The sequence below is a fragment of the Mixophyes fleayi genome, chromosome 1, assembly GCF_038048845.1.
Source record: "Mixophyes fleayi isolate aMixFle1 chromosome 1, aMixFle1.hap1, whole genome shotgun sequence".
Lineage (NCBI taxonomy): Eukaryota > Metazoa > Chordata > Amphibia > Anura > Limnodynastidae > Mixophyes > Mixophyes fleayi.
Genome location: NC_134402.1, coordinates 88,947,586 through 88,965,243, shown reverse-complemented (window position 1 = coordinate 88,965,243; position 17,658 = coordinate 88,947,586). Strand labels below are relative to the sequence as shown.

At 39.2% G+C, this 17,658-nt stretch overlaps 1 protein-coding gene across 1 annotated transcript in view; it reads right to left on the bottom strand.

Annotated features, from left to right (window-relative positions):
- Positions 1-17,658, bottom strand: part of LOC142119689 (putative ATP-dependent RNA helicase DDX60) — a 388,335-nt gene that overhangs the window by 230,224 nt on the left and 140,453 nt on the right. Inside the window, exons 15-17 of the mRNA XM_075194180.1 lie at positions 17,098-17,264; positions 9,416-9,571; positions 1,167-1,316 (exon numbers count right to left, since the gene is read on the bottom strand). Of these exons, the coding sequence (XP_075050281.1) occupies positions 1,167-1,316; positions 9,416-9,571; positions 17,098-17,264 (473 nt within the window). The remainder of the gene's footprint in view (positions 1-1,166; positions 1,317-9,415; positions 9,572-17,097; positions 17,265-17,658) is intronic.

Genomic DNA, 17,658 nt, shown 5'->3' with positions numbered 1-17,658 from the left:
CATAAATATTTAAGTATGTACAGTAGAAGAAGCACTTTCTTGTCTCCACCTTGCACTGTCTTTCCTCATTCCAACCACAAGACACCACCGGTAGCTGCACAGAAATGGTACTGGTCAATGGCTGCTTTATTTAATGGTGTCTGATAATGTTGCTGCTTTACAGTAGCCACACACATTTCACCAAAGCAGCTCCAATTGTTATTCTGCTAGTTTATGTATCAAGTTTTCCCCATACTTCTTAGATTGTAAGCTCATTTGGAAAAGATCATCTAAATATAAAATTTATTTGTGTCACAATTAAATAAGGGAAAATAATAATAAACATAATAATAATAATAATAATAATAATACGTTGTAGAAGAAATAATTAAATGTTCTGTAAGTTCAATATTTTCAACTTAACTCACACTATTTGTGTTTATAGTATATAATGTATCTCTCAACTATCTTGCTTTAGGTGGAACTGTCCCGATTTAGGTGGGACTGTCCCGATTTGCGGGCTCCGCCCATAGACATCTTTGTCTCTCGGCTGGGAAAAGTTGGGAAATATGACTGAGGAATGACCCATTCACTGCTTTTCTGCATAGTGAACAGGTGAATGGGATCTAATAGTTTTGAAGTTTTATGCACATATTTATCATCTGGATCATCTCACTGTTGACTGTGCTTTTTCATTTTCTCTTTGCTGTGGACGCCCTTGTCGCTTCTCAGCCAAATTATTATAAATCATGGTCTCCGTCAACCTTTCAGCACCCTCCTTGCTTCTCTTCCAGCAGACCCTTCTCCTCATTATAACTAGCATATCATATATCTAACTGAATTATTAAGTGTGTTAATTCTATATCATTTAAAACATTTTATAATAAATGTAAGAGGATAGTATTATAACTGGACATAAAAATTAGACATTTAAAACTATGGGACAGAGTCAATTGCACGCAAGATGGCACGATGTGTCTCTGGAACAGTTCACAGAGACATATTGAGTCACAGTTTTTACTAAAGTCTTAGCACATTTTCCCTCACAACCCATAGACAGGTCGAGGGAAAATGAGTGGAAATTCTGTACGTATTAGTTGGCAAGGTGCGAAGCTGGACATCGAGGTGATGTCTGGCGGCACCACGTGGTTAATTGAATCTGCCTCCATAAATCAACAGAACCTTACCTTAGTTGGAGCAACATAAACTACAATCGCTTCATTGCTTTGTTTTAGAACTTTCTCCATGCAGTAGTAAGATGCATATGTTTTCCCTGAAGATGTTGGAGCGACTATAACTGCAGATTCATTATTGTCAACCACATCAAGCAGCTCTCTCTAATAGTAAACACAGAGATTCACTGTCATTTAACATAATACACACACAATCATTATAGTACATGTAAATGGTAGCTTATACATATATTTTCATTTCTACCTAATGTTAGCCCAATATTAGAAGGATATAGCAACACAGCAGAGTATGATTAGCTGGAGACTATGGCTTTTCAGATTTTAGGGTCATTTACAAATTGCAGTGCTTGAACACATTTGTGCCTGACTGTAAAGTATATGTTTCCCAATGGAAGCTGACTGCCTTGGTGTACGTTCTGAGCTTCTAAACAATTTGTACATGCCAGTTGCCATACTTTTAACCAATAGCAGGCAATTCTCACTTAAAATAAGCAGATTTACTCTGTTGCCCCAGAACATGCTTGTAGTTCTTGATACTTTTTACTAGAGATCTAGGTGATCCGGCACTACATGGAATAAAGCAAATTCAAGTGAACCAGGGTCACACCGAAGCTGAGCAGTACAGTAGTACAAAATCAGCATGCAGACACAGTAATCAAATACAAGAACAGGTGAGAAGAACAGGCAATTTCAGTCCAAGATTATCGGGGGTGGTAGCACAGAAGTCAGAATATATAAAGTTCTCCAGGCTTAACAAAGCCAAAATTATAATGAGCAAAGTTATGGTTCCAGGCCTTTTAATTGTGTATTAATCATGATGTGCAGCTACACGTTACCAAGCACCACCGTAGGTGTTTTTCAACTGCAATGCAAAAATTATCATGATAGGGAGGCATCTTTCACTTATATGATGTAATATAACCCTCTTTACTTTACATATGCACAGATCGCAAACTCATAGTAGCTTTCTATATTTTATATCTCATGCCTTAAAATAACCTTATCTTAATTAATGAAGGTTACACTGCTTATTTCACCATAAATCTAATATTAAGCAAATCATTGAGGTAATTGAATTAAGCTAATGTGCTATCTATTAAGTATTAGATATATATGCATTAAATTATTATTATTATTATTATTATTATCTTTGACTTATAAGGCGCCACAAAGGGTCCGCAGCGCCGTACAGTACATATACAGAAAACAGAACCAAGACACAACATGATACAAAAATATATACAAACACAGGTGACAGGCTAAAGCAAATCAGATTATATCTGACAGATAGTGAAAGGGATGGTAGAAATCAGCGAGAAGAAGACCAAAGCTTAAGAAAACAGAGCTAGCAAAGCAGGCCAAGAGGTACAGAAAGTAAAGGAACAGTAGAAGGAGCACACAAGGAAAGAGGGCCCTGCTCATGAGAGCTAACATCCTAAAGGGAAGGGAGAGACACAAAAAGGTTGGTACTAACTGGGAGAGAGAGCCAGGACAAGGAAGTTAGGAAGAGGACTGATAGACTTGAATAAAGAAATGAGTCTTAAGGGCACGCTTGAAGCCTTTGAGAGTAGATGCTAACCTGATGGAACATGGAAGATCGTTCCACAGCAGGGGAGCAGCCCAGGCAAAGTCCTGAAGATGAGAGTGAGAGGAGGTGATCAGTGAAGTAGTGTGGCGGCGGTCACAGGCAGAGCGGAGGGTGCGGGTAGGAGTGTAGGTAGAGATGAGATTGGAGATGTAGGGAGGGGAAGATTGACTAAGAGATTTAAAGGTGAGGGTGAGGAGTTTAAATTTAATTCTGTAGGGGATGGGGAGCCAATGTAGTGACTGTTGGAGGGAGACTGCAGATATAGAGCAACGTGAGAGAAAAATGAGGTCTGTATGTAATTCTTAATGCAGATGACAGGAACACAAATGGCATTCCCACAGGGAAAAATATTTTACTGAAATCCTTGAACCAAATTAAAAAATTCAAGGTTTGTGACCATATGCTGAGCAGAATACAAAGCAAAGCTACTGAATTTACCAATTATAGCTGGTTGTGCATTCAAGGGGTACATTTCATAAGAAATAATTACACAGCCCAACAAAAACATTAACAAATTTAGGGTATTTTGTGGTTGTTAAATTAAAAAATGAAAGTAGATTTTTAGAATTGGCTTTAGTTCTTGAGATAATGGATACCCTAAATTAATAGGGAATATAGCCATAATGCGTGCATATGGGAACCTACCAGAACATTATAGAAGCTGAGACACGCGAATATCCTAAGTGTTCACTCCGCGATCATTGTAGAATATTTCCCCTCCGTATATAAGTGATAAGTCACCCAACCACCAGTCAGTTGACTGATGGCAGTTTCCGTTGTCTATTGTGCTTTTCTTGGTTCTCGTCCATGTAATATATTTGTATACATGTAACTAGTGTAAATAACTCAAGTTGTATTCGGAGTGGTTGTAATGACAATTTGTATATACTGAGTGTTTCTAGTAAGAATAATGTCCACATCAAGCTGGGAGTAATAAAACAATTTGTTAAGACCTTGGACAAAGATGGCGATTGCTCAAATATCTTTGTAGATTGTTCCCTGGACTAAGTATGGAAAAACAAAAAGCTGGAGCATTTGATGGCCCCCAAATTTGTAAACTTATCAAGGATTCTAATTTCACAAAATGTGTTGAAGCTTCTGCCTGGTGCAGTTATGTCACAGTTGCAAAGAAGTTCTTGGATAACCACAAAGCAGACAATTATGAAGAACTGGGGCAAAACATACTTACAAACTTTCAAAAATTGGGTACTAATATAAGCATAAAGGTACTCCATAGCCACTTACACAGATTTCCGAATAATCTTGGTGATTTTACTGAGGAACAAGGGGAGAGGTTTCAATGATGATATAAAGGTGATGGAGGAAAGGTATCAAGGCAGATGGGACAGACACATGAGGGCAGACTATTGCTGAAGCCTCCAACGTGATTGTTCTGATAACCCACATATTTGAAAATCGAACAAACAGAGTTTTACTATGCATTAATTGCAATTTTTCGAATCAGCTTACTATGTTTATCTGTTATTATACCAAAGAAAATGCCATTATGTATTTCAAGTGTTTACTTTTGTATGATTTAAGACAACTTAAATGTGATTATTAAGTAGGCCCTGCCTGACCATTACATTTTTAAAAATTAAATAATTGGAGCGCTGATATAGTTAATAGCATTTATTCACCATATACAATATATATATAAAATATATATACACATGTAATTACAAACAATATAATATTGTGTATAATATTAATCACAAGAAAATCATTAAACCGGTATATTGAAACAGCCTACAGGCATTTATCTAAATTAGCATGAGCTCATATAATAGACCAAATAATTCCTTTCAATCCTTCAATGGACTAGCCAAACAGTTGAATGGACATTTGTCCTTACTCCTCAATATTCCTCAAAATACCAAAGGTAGTTGATGAACCAATTGATGAACCATTGAGAAGATATCGATATAAGTGAACTCAGATGAACAAACTAAACTCAAACGAAACTTATTGAATCCTCAATAAGCAAATATGACACTGCAAAAATGTTGAGAAGCATATCAACATCCACTTTAAGTGATTTCTCACAAGATAGCATCCATAGTGGAACTGTTAAGTACCCACAAGGTACAGATAGACGTGTCTCGTTACGATTTCCATTAGTAGGTTATCACAGTTCTCAGAACTAGCCAACATTGGCAGGGCCGTCTCTTCCATTGGGCAAAATGGGCAGGTGCTTGGGGGCTCTACGGGAAAGGGGGCCCATCCGAGGCAGTGCTGAAAAAAAAAAATCCTGCAAAAAAAAAAAGAAAAGAAAATACTTACCTTGCGGTCACGCAGTCACGTCAGCTGGCGATCGGGCTCCCTCCCTGGTCCCCTCATCCATGCTGTGCTTGCAGTGAATGTTGGGCGTGTCAACACGAGGAGCGCAATACAGAGAGACTCAGCGCAGAAAAAAGAAGAGAAGGGCATCAGACTTAAGGTAAGTTAAGGGGGCCACTATATATATATATATATATATATATATATATGTAAAAAAAAGTGATTTTATATATATATATATATATATATATATATATATGTAAAAAAAAGTGATTTTATATATATATATATATATATATATATATCATCATCATTTATTTATATAGTGCCACTAATATATTTGTATATAATCACTTTTTTTTACATACATATATATTTTTTTACACACATACTATATATATATATATTTAGGGGCCCCGGTGCACTGCATTGCCCGCGGGCCCATAATGTAGTTAAGGTGGCCCTGAACATTGGCAAAAAGCTCATTGGCATATGCAATATCGTAGCAGAGTCCCTTATCTGAGTAACACCACAAGGAGATATGAGGAATTCCGTCCTTCCTATTCCAAGACAGGTCAGCCAATATGCAAAAAAAGCGAAGTGATTACTTGTCACTAGCGCGTTTCTCCGCCAATCGTCTTAACTTATCCAATACAGACTTTGTTGTGCCCAATCCGTCCATTCCCACTTATCACATGAGAGGTAAGCCGAACAAGAGGTGTCTACATTAATTAGCTTCCCATAGCCAATAGAATAAATGCGAATCGATCCATTCGCTCTCCACTAATCAGGCTTCTAAGCCATTTTGTTGCTAAGTAGAAAAAGGAACTGTTTTGCAACCACCGTTTATTAAATTAATTTGATAAGTCACCATCAATCAAACTGCTGTGCAGCTTAATTGCTACACAGGAGAAGAAAAAGGATACTATTTAATCAGAATGTTTGATCAGCATCTATTTAACACTGATTAGATCGAACTAAGTTTGACTTATTGATAAGTAAAAAATGTTAATCATCTAAAATTCTCCTTAAAGCTTTCTAGTGACCATTAGTAATGATTAAATTATGTATATATATATATATATATATATATATATATATATATATATATATATATATATATAAAACCATAAATTAAAATACATTCAATACATTTGATAATAAACAATAATCATAAAAACTGATGATAAAAAAATAATGATCAAAAATTAATTAATTATAAAGAATTAATTACACAGCAGGGCTCATTTTTCACTGGGCACCTAGTTGTCAATATTCAGGCAAACCCAAAGCTATATTAATATACAAAATATATGACAACAGTTCTTACTTACTCATCTATTATGAAATGCTTACAAGATGTGTGGCAGAATAATTATCTAGAATCCATATAGATATATAAACCCAATATAAATGGATCATTATCTAATTAATGTTAAAAATGAGACTTTTGATTACTAGCTAATAGTCCCAAGTATTAGATGAGAAAGTGCAATCCCAACAGCTACACAGTATGGCCTTTCTCAGATGTTGTTCAGTTCCAGTGTATCATTTAAACCATGAGGTGATGAAAGTCCTTAATTTAAAAATTGAGTAGGCTTCACGTTTACACAGGAGATTAAATCTGTCACCCCCCTGTTTGTACTCTCTATTTGTTCTATTGCCTTGATTTTCAGTTTTACTGTATCTCAATTTTGACAGATACTAACATTTTGTGAAAGCGTGTCTTAACTCATTTAATTATATTACATCTATGTTCCAGGAACCATATATGTAATGCTCTTATTGTACGTCCCACGTACTGCATGCCACACCTGCAATGGATTAGATAAATCACATAATTCGATCTATAGTCTAAACATTTGGAAATGGTATACCTTTCCTTAGACACATAGGAACTAAATTCACTAGTCCCATAATCTGCCGATTAACATGTTATACATCTAACTCTTCCACATCTATAAAAACCATGTGGTCTTGTGTCCAACCAACAATTAATGTTTATAGAGGGACTAGTCTCTGTATCAATGATCACCTGAGGCACTTGCACACACTTTTTGTCAGTTTTTTAGACGTTTTTTTAGCAACCCAAATTATTAAAATGACTTGGCACAATCTCTCTTTCAAATTCCTCGCTCTCCTAAAAATGATATTTTTGCCTTTATTAATTTGTAAACCTATCAGGCTATCCATTTCTAGAATTGAGGATTTTTTTTCAATAATACTTCTTATATTTGTTGCATAATTATTGTACTGTGTTACAAACACAGATGATCTGTCATCTAAGTCACATCTATTTTTTTTTTGCATGTACCAACAGGGACTCTCGATTTATTAGCTCCACCTGTTTCAGAGCATTATCCAATAAGGACTTAGGATAGCCTTGTCCCAAAAAGGATTGGTGCAATATCTTAGCCTGCTCTCTAAACACCTCCGTATCTGAACAATTTCTGCGTAGTCTAAGGAACTGGCCTTTTGGCATATTAATTTTCCAGGACCTAGCATGACTGCTACGGTAAATAATTTAATGAATACACTTCTTTCTTGTAAGTTTTAGTTTGTACTCTATTTTCAATGATGGATAGAGTCACATCAAGATAGTTAAACTGCTGTGGAACCTGGACACTGGTAAACTTAAATCCAAAGTCATTACTCTTTAAATGTAACACAAAGTGATCAGCGGATTCACTATCTCCATCCCAGACAAATAAAAGGTTGTCTATATTCCGGCCATAGAGAACCAGGTTCCCCCCCGAACGGCAAACCCCACATACACATGTCCTTAAAGAGACCCATGTACAGGTTCGAAATCTCGGGGTGAACCTGGTTCCCATGGTCGTACCTTTGATATGCAAATAAAATTGGGAATCAAACACAAAATAATTAGACTGTAAAATAAATTTTATATAACACATAATAAACTCCACCAGTGAAGCATCCAGGGCATTATCAGTATTATCGAATTAATTTATTCAACGGGCGGTTGCAAAACAGTTCCTTTTTCTACCTAACAACAAAATGGCTTAGAAGCCTTATTGGTGGAGAGTGAATGGATCGATTCGCATTTATTCTATTGGCTATGGGAAGCTAATCAATGTAGACACCTCTTGTTTGACTTACGTATCATGTGACAAGTGGGAATGGATGGATTGGGCACAACAAAGTCTGTATTGGATATGTTAAGACGATTGGCGGAAAACTCATTTGAGTCCCCATTTAAGGAACCAAAGTTCTATCTGGTCAATTACCTCTGATGAAACCGTCACTAGGGGCGGAGAAACGCGCTAAGCGACGTCATCGCTTCCGGTTTACAGCGCTGTTTTTGGATATCGGCTGACCTGTCTTCTAATAGGAAGGATGAAATTCCTCATATCTCCTTGTGGTGTAACTCAGATAAGGGACTCTGCTGCGATATTGCATATACCAATGAGCTTTTTGCCAATGTTGGTTAATTCTGAGAACTGTGATAACCTACTAACGGAAATCAGAACGAGACACGTCTATCTATACCTTGTGTGTACTTAACAGATCCACAATGGACGTCATCTTGTGAGAAATCACTTAACTTGGATGTTGATATGTTTCTCAAGGTATTTGCAGCATCATATCTGCTTATGGAGTATCCAATAACTTTTGAGTTTAGTCGGTTCATATGAGATCACTTATATCGATATCCTCTCAATGGTTCATCAATTGGTTCCTCAATTAGCTTTTGTTTTTTTGAGGAATATTGAGGAGTAAGGACAAACATCTATTCAACTGTTTGGCTATTCCAGGGAAGGAGGATTGAAAGGAATTATTTGGTCTATTATATGAGCTCATGCTAATTTAATAAATGCCTGTAGGCTGTTTCAATATACTGGTTTATTGATTTTCTTCTGATTAATATTATACACATTATTATATTGTTTGTAATTATATGTGTCTATATATTTTATATATATTTTGTATATGGTGAATAAATGCTATTAACTATATCAGCGCTCCCATTATTTAATTTTTATCTTGTCGCAAAGGGGTCTTTTCAGTAGGTTGCCCATCAGGAGCAGCAGTTATAGCTAAGGTGCTATTTATTCTTATATCTATATAACTGTGGATATCTTCTAGCGACGATTTCGTTCTTCATTATTGTTTTTATCATTACCTTTTTTTGCATTTTTATGTTTTTCAATGGGATACAAACTATCTCAAAAGTGAAAGCCAATCTAGAAAAAACTATGTCATATTCGGAATCAGCACCACAAAGTTACCCAAAAACCTATTATGTTTGGCAATAAAATGAGTGTTGGCCAGTGTTATATTTTAAATAGAGCACAAGCTTCACACTAAAGTGATTGTCGTATTATATCTATTTACATTTACTTCTGTTCTTTACCTGCCATGTGTCTGGTATGAAATGTTGCACCCTTGTGTCAGGGTCAGTTCTCTCATCTCTGAGCAAGTGTGGTCCCATATACTGCATCTGGAAACGAACCGAACCAACTTGAACTGCATATCTGCTGTCTTTATTCTCATTGTTTGTGCTGGGTAACTGGAAAATTATTTATTTGGTTATTTCTTCTGATGGCAATATAGCTTTAGTACCAGATATTTTCTGGATTGCCGTCGCTGACCTTGTAGGTGTTTAAAAAAAAATAGCAACTCTTCACTCTCTTAGCATACTTTTAAGCAATCACATTTTACATAACCTGCAGAAACAAGTGTATTATCTTCCAAATCTGGCCACACAACCTTATTCTGCCATCACCAAGGATTAATCTAAGGTGCCCCCTGGCTCACCTCAAAGCATTTACCGAATCTAGCACACTGCTTTCCAGCAAATAAAGTTGTGCGCTTACATTTTGTAAAAAAAACAATAAATGGCCTAAAAAAAAATCACATTACTTATACATATAAAGAAACTTATAATAATGACAGAATATGCAAATAAAGCAAAAAAGATATACAACCATTAGTTCAGCAATGTCCTATGATCCAGAGACATAGGAAAAAAAATATCTCTTTCTCCAAAAATGGATTGGACAGTAAGGGACTGATGCAGAGCTGAGCGTTCATTAGTTTGCGTAGTGTATTTTGTGCGAACACACTCTGTGCATGCCAATAAAGTGGGCACACGCATATGGTCCTATGCAGACTTGCCCAAATCTGGCACTTATGCCCAGCTGCGGAATGGGCTAAGGAAAGGGACTGTAAGCTCAGGCCAAGTAAAGGTGTGTTTATGCATATACAACATACAGATCTGCCGAAACACACATATACTCCTGGTAGGAGGTGTATCTTTTTTCTCTGCTCTTATTTTAAGAGTAATTTACTCTAATTTTGGGACGAACTCTGCATCAACCCCCAAAGTATAACAAGGAATGTTTTCAAAATGTTCTGCTTATCCTCTGTTCTGTGATTCCTTTTACTCCTTCCCCCTTTCTCATCACTAACCAGGTAAGAGAATTGACATTCATATAATTAAGGGGGCAATATTAATAATTTTTTTTCATTAAGGAGGCAACAATCAGCATTTATTCAGATATAGGCACACACATTATTTTTAACCTCATTTGGGCATTACTATGCATTCTTGCTTCATAGGACTGAGTGGGGGTAAGTGGGGGTTTGTTAAACATGTGCCTAAGTCTGAAGGCATTTCTAGAGTAAATTAGGTGTTTCGGGACATGTGGTTCATTTTGTCGCCAGTGGGGTGTCTGTGTGGCATGTGGAATGTCTTAGAGGCTTGTGGAGGCATTTTATTTATCTTTGCTGAGATTAAGTATAATTTGCAACCTTTTCGAAGGCTGGTGGACCACACAAGCAGCCCTTGAAGTATATCAGGTTGATGATCACTGGGAAACAAATAGAGCCATAACTAGACATGACAGTGTGTGCTTCATATATTTCTCTTAGTGAGCCCCCTAAGAGGCCCTGCTTACAGATTAGTCTTGGCACATAGAATAAACTCTATTCCTTCGCGATGTCACAGCAGTGGTGTGATGGTTCTATTGCTGTGAGATCGCGAAGGAATAGAGTTTATTCTATGTGCCAAGACTAAAGAAGTAGTCATAAGTAGGACCACTTAAGGGACGTTTCACCTTGTGGAGTGGTGATTAACCCAATACCATCTATGTGCACTGGACATACAGTCGGTTGGTGGAAGTCTAATTTGGAAGATACAGTTAACTATCTTTTCCACTTGATGGTTCTACCTATATGACTATTTCCTAAAGAAGTATTTTACCATACAGAATTGCACTATTATTATCCACATTTCTCTTTTATCTATGGTATTCTTCAGAGATTAAAAGAAGAATCCATGTGTTTCAAAACTTCTGAATTTAAATATGTTTATTGAATTGAAGTATTTTTATTTATTTGTATATATTTATATACTTTTTCTGTCTATCGTAGTGTTACTACAGCGTAGAATTATTCAATTATTTTTACCTTATTTAATTCCAGATCCTGCCTGCAAAGGGTTAACATCTCATCATTGAACTTGGATCCTATTCACCTGTGTCTGGCCTTTATAACTGATTTTGCAATGTGGATCATAAAATCAATAAACATTAATTGTCAACAATTATATAAATATAAAGTATAATATCACCATTCAGTATGCCACATCAGTGCAATACCTCTTCTTTTTGACAAGAACTTGTTTTCAATAAGATACTTTATGGTACCATTAAATTTTTGGAAGGACTCAATATCTATTATAAATATAGGTGCACCTATAATTTTTTATAGTTCTGTCTATACAGATGGCTGTTTTATATTGCACTGGTGTGGCATACTGAATGGTGATATTATATTTTATATTTATGTAATTGTTGACAATAAATGTTTATTGATTTTATGATCCACATTGCAAAATCAGTTCTTTAGTGACCTGAGGATTCATTGCATTTTGTTTGATATTTATTTTATGATTGCTGGGACGCAGACCCCGCGTTTTGGTCCTCTTGTTCATTACCATAATTTAGCACCAAAATAATTTTTGTCTGGCCTTTATAAGACTGCCTGTTGACTAGTTCATCAATTGTCTGCTGGTCTCTCTGAGAAACTCTTGTGTTCTGATCCTGTTTATTTCCTGGTATCTGACTTATGCTTGTTCCATTGTCCTGCACCATTTCTTCTGGCCCAGACTCCGGCTTCATTTGACCTTGCTCCTCTCTATTTCCAGGCTTTGTTGTGGATCTTCTGGCTTCGTACCCTGGCTTGTCTGACCTTCCTCCTGTCTGACTCTCCCGTAGACCATCTGTGTCTCCAGCTCATCTGCTAAACCTGGTAATCATGGTCTACTATACCTGCAGTCACCCTATTATGCCTGGTCTCCAGCTCCTCTGCTAAACCTGGTAATCCTGGCATCCTAGGCCTCCTGTCATCTTATTGTTCTTGGTATCCAGATACCAAGAACAGATTGCACGCTTTCTGCTCTTGTACAGGGAATTCCTAGTGTGTTGGTTTATGAACTCAGTGTTTGACATTGATAGACCATGTCTACTATTTTTCTGACATTCATCACTTCCAGATGCTTCCAGTGGACATTCTACAACTTCGATTTCAAATTTCGCAAGTCTCTACATTGTTACTAGAAGTGCATAAACAGCTTCCCATTTCCTTTCCCGAGTGGTTCCTACATGAGTACCAGTTCTGTAGCAAGTAAATATTTTTTCAGAAAGAACCTTCAGACTGCAGTACATCCTCCAGACTCTTTACTTTGTTATAAAGATACTAATTGTGCTGCATCTGCTCAAATGCCTGTGACCTCAGCCACTGAGGATTCCAATCCGACAGGCCACCCACATATCTCATTGTCCGAGGAGGAATGCACGCACAGAAGGATCAACCATCTATGTCTTTACTGTGCCAGCTCAGAGCATTTCCTGGTACATAGACCCAAATCACCTCCGGGTTGCGCTGTCCCTTCAGCCTGTTCCTGAGAGGGTGCTATCCCTTTTGCCTGCTCCCTAGATGATTCTGTCCCTCCAGACTGCTCCAGTGACAGGGCTATCCCTTCAGCCAGAGAGGCCTCATAGCCCTGTTCAGCCAGAGATACCTCACAGTACTGTTCAGCCAGAGATGCCTCACGGCTCTGATTGGTCATGGTTGTCTCATGGCGCTGTTTGGTCAGAGGTGCCTCACGGCACTGTTCAGACAGAGGTGCCTTATAGTGCTGCTTAGTCAGAGGTGCCTCTAAGTGCTACTCGGTCAGAGGGGCCTCACGGCTCTGTTCGGTAAGAGGTGCCTCACACTGCTGCTCTGTCCGAGTTTTGTGCCCAGTCCAGGCCTTCTGACATTTGTGCTCAACCCGAGCCTCCAAGTTGTGTGCTCAATCTGGGCCTTCTGAGTTGTGTGCTTAACCCGAGCCTTTCGAGCTGTGTGCCCAGTCTGGGACTTTTGCTAAATGTGCCCATCTTATGTCTTCTGACATATATGCTCAATCCGATCTTTCCGAGTTCTGTGTCCAGTCTGGGCCTTCTTCCATGTGTGCCCATCTTGGGCCTTTTGTGCTGTGTGCTCTGTCTAGGACTTCAGAGTTGTGTGCCCCCTTCTTGCCATCTGCCAAGTGTGCCCATCTCGGGCCTTCAGATATATTTGCTCAATCCGAGCTCGCTGAGTTGTATGCCAGTCCATGTCTTCTGACATATGTGCTCAAACCAAGCCTTCAGAGTTGCGTGCCCAGTCTGGGCATTCTGTCAAGGGTGCCCATCTCATGCATTTTGACTTATGTGCTCAACCCGACCTCTCTGAGTTGTGTGCCTAATCCAGGCCTTACTAGGTTATATGCTCAGTCCGAGTCCTCTAGGATCGCCAAGGCAACTGTCACGGTTCTTACGAGGAGACACGGTAGATGCAGCGAAACCAAGAGGTTCGAACAGTTTGGCACTACTCCAGCATGGCGCGGAGTCTAACGAGGAGACGGTGTTCACCAGGAACCACCGCAAAGTGGTATTGGCTTAGCTGCGTCTACCTCGCAGGTCGCGGTCCCTACTAGAGCACTGTACGGAGGTCCCTGGGAAGGCTACAGGAAATAGTACCGTAGGAAGAACGGTTAATGCTGTAAGTAATGGCAGAATACCGGAGGGTGAGCATCAGCTCTGCAGACCACTAGGTGGTGTAAAGTTCAGGAGAGTGAGCGTCAGCTCTGCAGACAAACGTAGAGTAGATTTCCGGGGATGAGCGTTAGCTCTGCAGGCCACTGTGTGGCAGATGAAGTGGATACAGGAGGGTGAGCGTCAGCTCTGCAGACCACTATGTGGTGTAGTGTTCAGATGAGTGAGCGTCAGCTCTGCAGACAAACGAAGAGTTGATTTCCGGGGATGAGCATTAGCTCTGCAGGCCACTGTGTGGCAGATGAAGAGGATACAGGAGGGTGAGCGTCAGCTCTGCAGACCACTATGTGGTGTAGCGTTCAGATGAGTGAGTGTCAGCTCTGCAGACAAACAGAGAATTGATTTCCGGGGATGAGCGTTAGCCCTGCAGGCCACTGTGTGGCAGACGAAGAGGATACAGGAGGGTGAGCGTCAGCTGTGCAGACCACTATGTGGTGTAGCGTTCAGATGAGTGAGCGTCAGCCCTGCAGACTAACGAAGAGTTGATTTCCGGGGATGAGCGTTAGCTCTGCAGGCCACTGTGTGGCAGATGAAGAGGATACAGGAGGGTGAGCATCAGCTCTGCAGACCACTATGTGGTGTAGCGTTCAGATGAGTGAGCGTCAGCTCTGCAGTCCAGAATAGAAGGAAAATGCTGTAAGACAACAGGAAGCCACTTCTATCACCAGGAGGTGACTCAAAGAACAGGCACTGAAGATAAGGAGGAGGTGCTTTTTAAACTTTGCCGCCAAGGAGAAGGACCAATGAGCAGGAGGCAGAGAATCAATGCAGCCGCCGGGTCTGCGCATGCGCAGATCCGGATCCAAGATGGCGGCGCCCAGCGGGAAGCGGAGCGCCGAGGAGAGGTAAGTCTGCCGGATGTCGGGTGCACCTTTCTTATCTGCCGCCTCTCCTTCCAGTATGGTTCCCAAGATTACCATATCCAATTCTCCATCCAAGGTTCTTATTACCCCATCATCCAAACTTGCCAAGCTAATTCAACTTCTGTTCCAGAATTCCAGCCAACTATCTTTGATATGGACTTCGCACAATTTGGGGCCCTTATTAAGTTTTGTTTATCTTATTTTCCCTCTATACCAAATATTGCCAATAAGCCACTTAAGCAAGTATAGATCTTGTTGTCCAACTTTAGAGGGAAGCATTGGAAAGGGCAAACCCCTTTATTGAGTCCAGAAATCCCCTTCTTTAAACCTTACAAGTTTTTACTGAGACCGTGATTGAAGAGTTTGCCCCGTCACTTGCAAATCCAACCTGCGGTTCATCTGTGCCATCTTCAATATTTCGTTGCTTTTATGTTCTGTTCAAGTTAAGCAATCCTTTAAGTCCCATAAAAAAGGGAAAAAGAAGAAGAGACGGCCATCTGGGCATCATCTTTCCTTGGGCGCAGTTTCTATACATTTTCCACCCTTAGGTGATATCTTTTCAGCTACGTGCCCAATTCCGGTCTAAAACTGACTTTTTCAAGTGATTCTAATTTCCTTGTGCTTTCGCCGTCTGGTATCCCTTAAGAGGGGGGGATACTGTCACGATCTGCCTCCAGCTGCTGTACAGCATCTTCTCTGTGGATGCTGTTTTGCCTACTCCAGATCCTGCCTGCAAGGGCTTAACTGGACTCAACACTGGACTTGGAACCTAATCACCTGTGTCTGGTCTTTATAAGATTCCCTCTTCCAGCAAACTGGGCCAGTTCATCATTTGTCTCTGCTTCGGAGTTCTCTGAGAAACTCCTGTGTTCTGGTCCTCTTTGTTCCCTGGTAACTGACTTATGCTTGTTCCATTGTCCTGCACCAGTTCTTCTGACCCAGACTCCGGCTTCATTTGACCTTGCTCCTCTCTATTTCCAGGCTTTGTTGTGGATCTTCTGGCTTCGTACCCTGGCTTATCTGACCTTCCTCCTGATTGACTCTCCCGTAGACCATCCTGTGTTCCATCGTCCTGCACCGTTTCTTGTGACCCAGACCCCAGGTTCATTTGACCTTGCTGTTGTCTACTCCCTGGCTTTGCTGTGGATCTTCCGGCTTCTAATCCTGGCTTGTCTGACCTTCCTCCTGTCTGATTCTCCCATGGATCATCCTGTTTCTCCAGTTCCTCTGCTAAACCTGGTAATCCTGGTCTCCTGTGCCTGCTGTCATCTTATCGCGCTTGGTTTTCAGCATCTTCAGCTTCCCAGCTATACCCGGTAATACTCCTGTCCTGTGCCTGCACTCCACCCATTGTACCTGCTACTCCTATGGACTTTGCTGTTTAACATTTGATTGCACCAAAGTTTTACCAGTGTAATCCCCATTTATAATAAAGACACTTTATTTCAAGTATAACTACTCATGGAATTCATACTGGAATCCCGACAGATGAGGAATGAAGGAAAGTGTACTACATGGGAAGATGCTTTTTTATTTTTTAGGAACACTGGAGGCCATTTAAGAACCAATACAATTTCTAACACCTATGTCATGTAGTTGAACCTGATTTTATGGACACATGCTAGTGTATTACGATAGGGGGAGGTTGCAAGATATGGACACCTTACAGTCTTTTTTTGTGTAAAAACACAAAGATGAGATTTTTAGTGAGGGATTATCTAATGAACATTAAGGTGTGGAGAGTGTGCGTTTTCTGAGGTGATCTTGTTTTTTGCATTATAATTGAATCTTGGACCTTTGCATGACCAAAGCACATTTCATAGTGGAAACATGTTAATAAACTTATAATGTATAAAAACATCAAAATGTTAAATTGTGACACTTGAAAAAACATAGACTACGTGTCCTGTTAATGTTGTGTGTTACTGAAATTAGGATGGGATGACTAGTATTGCAGGAAAAAACAAGTACAAGTTTCAATCAATTAAAAGCAATTATAGTTCAAATGTATACAAAGACAGTACTTTCATGTGATGTTTTTATGTCACCACTAGCCTGATGGTTTGTGTGCATATTGGAATAATTTGTACCTCACGTGACATCAATGAACAGGCCAAGTTCTCGAATCCAAGTTTGTCAAGATAAGTAGCTATCTGTTGTTGATCTTCCTTTTGTAACATATCCTGGTGATTGCTCATGATTCCCTGGATTGTCTTTATTATTTCCACAACAATATTTATATCTCTTTGATCTTTAGCTGAAATAAAAAAAAAAACAACCATAAACAAAAACAGATGTCTTATTGTATACCGGAAACTATGAATACCATATATTTTTGATTCAGTAGAACATATTAAAAAAAAGTTGTATAAGTCATGCTAGTCATTTTTGGTTTCTACTCAATTAGGCTCATATACAAATGTGCACAAGTGCAAAACCACAATGCACATGCTGTTTTGTGATTTAAGACTCTTACTATTGCACACATGTGCTCATTTTAAAGGGTAAACACATGTGTTTGGACAATATGGCTATATCTATGGGGGTGCAAAGGTTTACACTGAGAGCAGTTGGGCAGATTGGGGGGGGGCATTTCTAGCTGAGTGCTGATGACTAATGTGCCTACTGATGCACTCACATATAAAACCAGA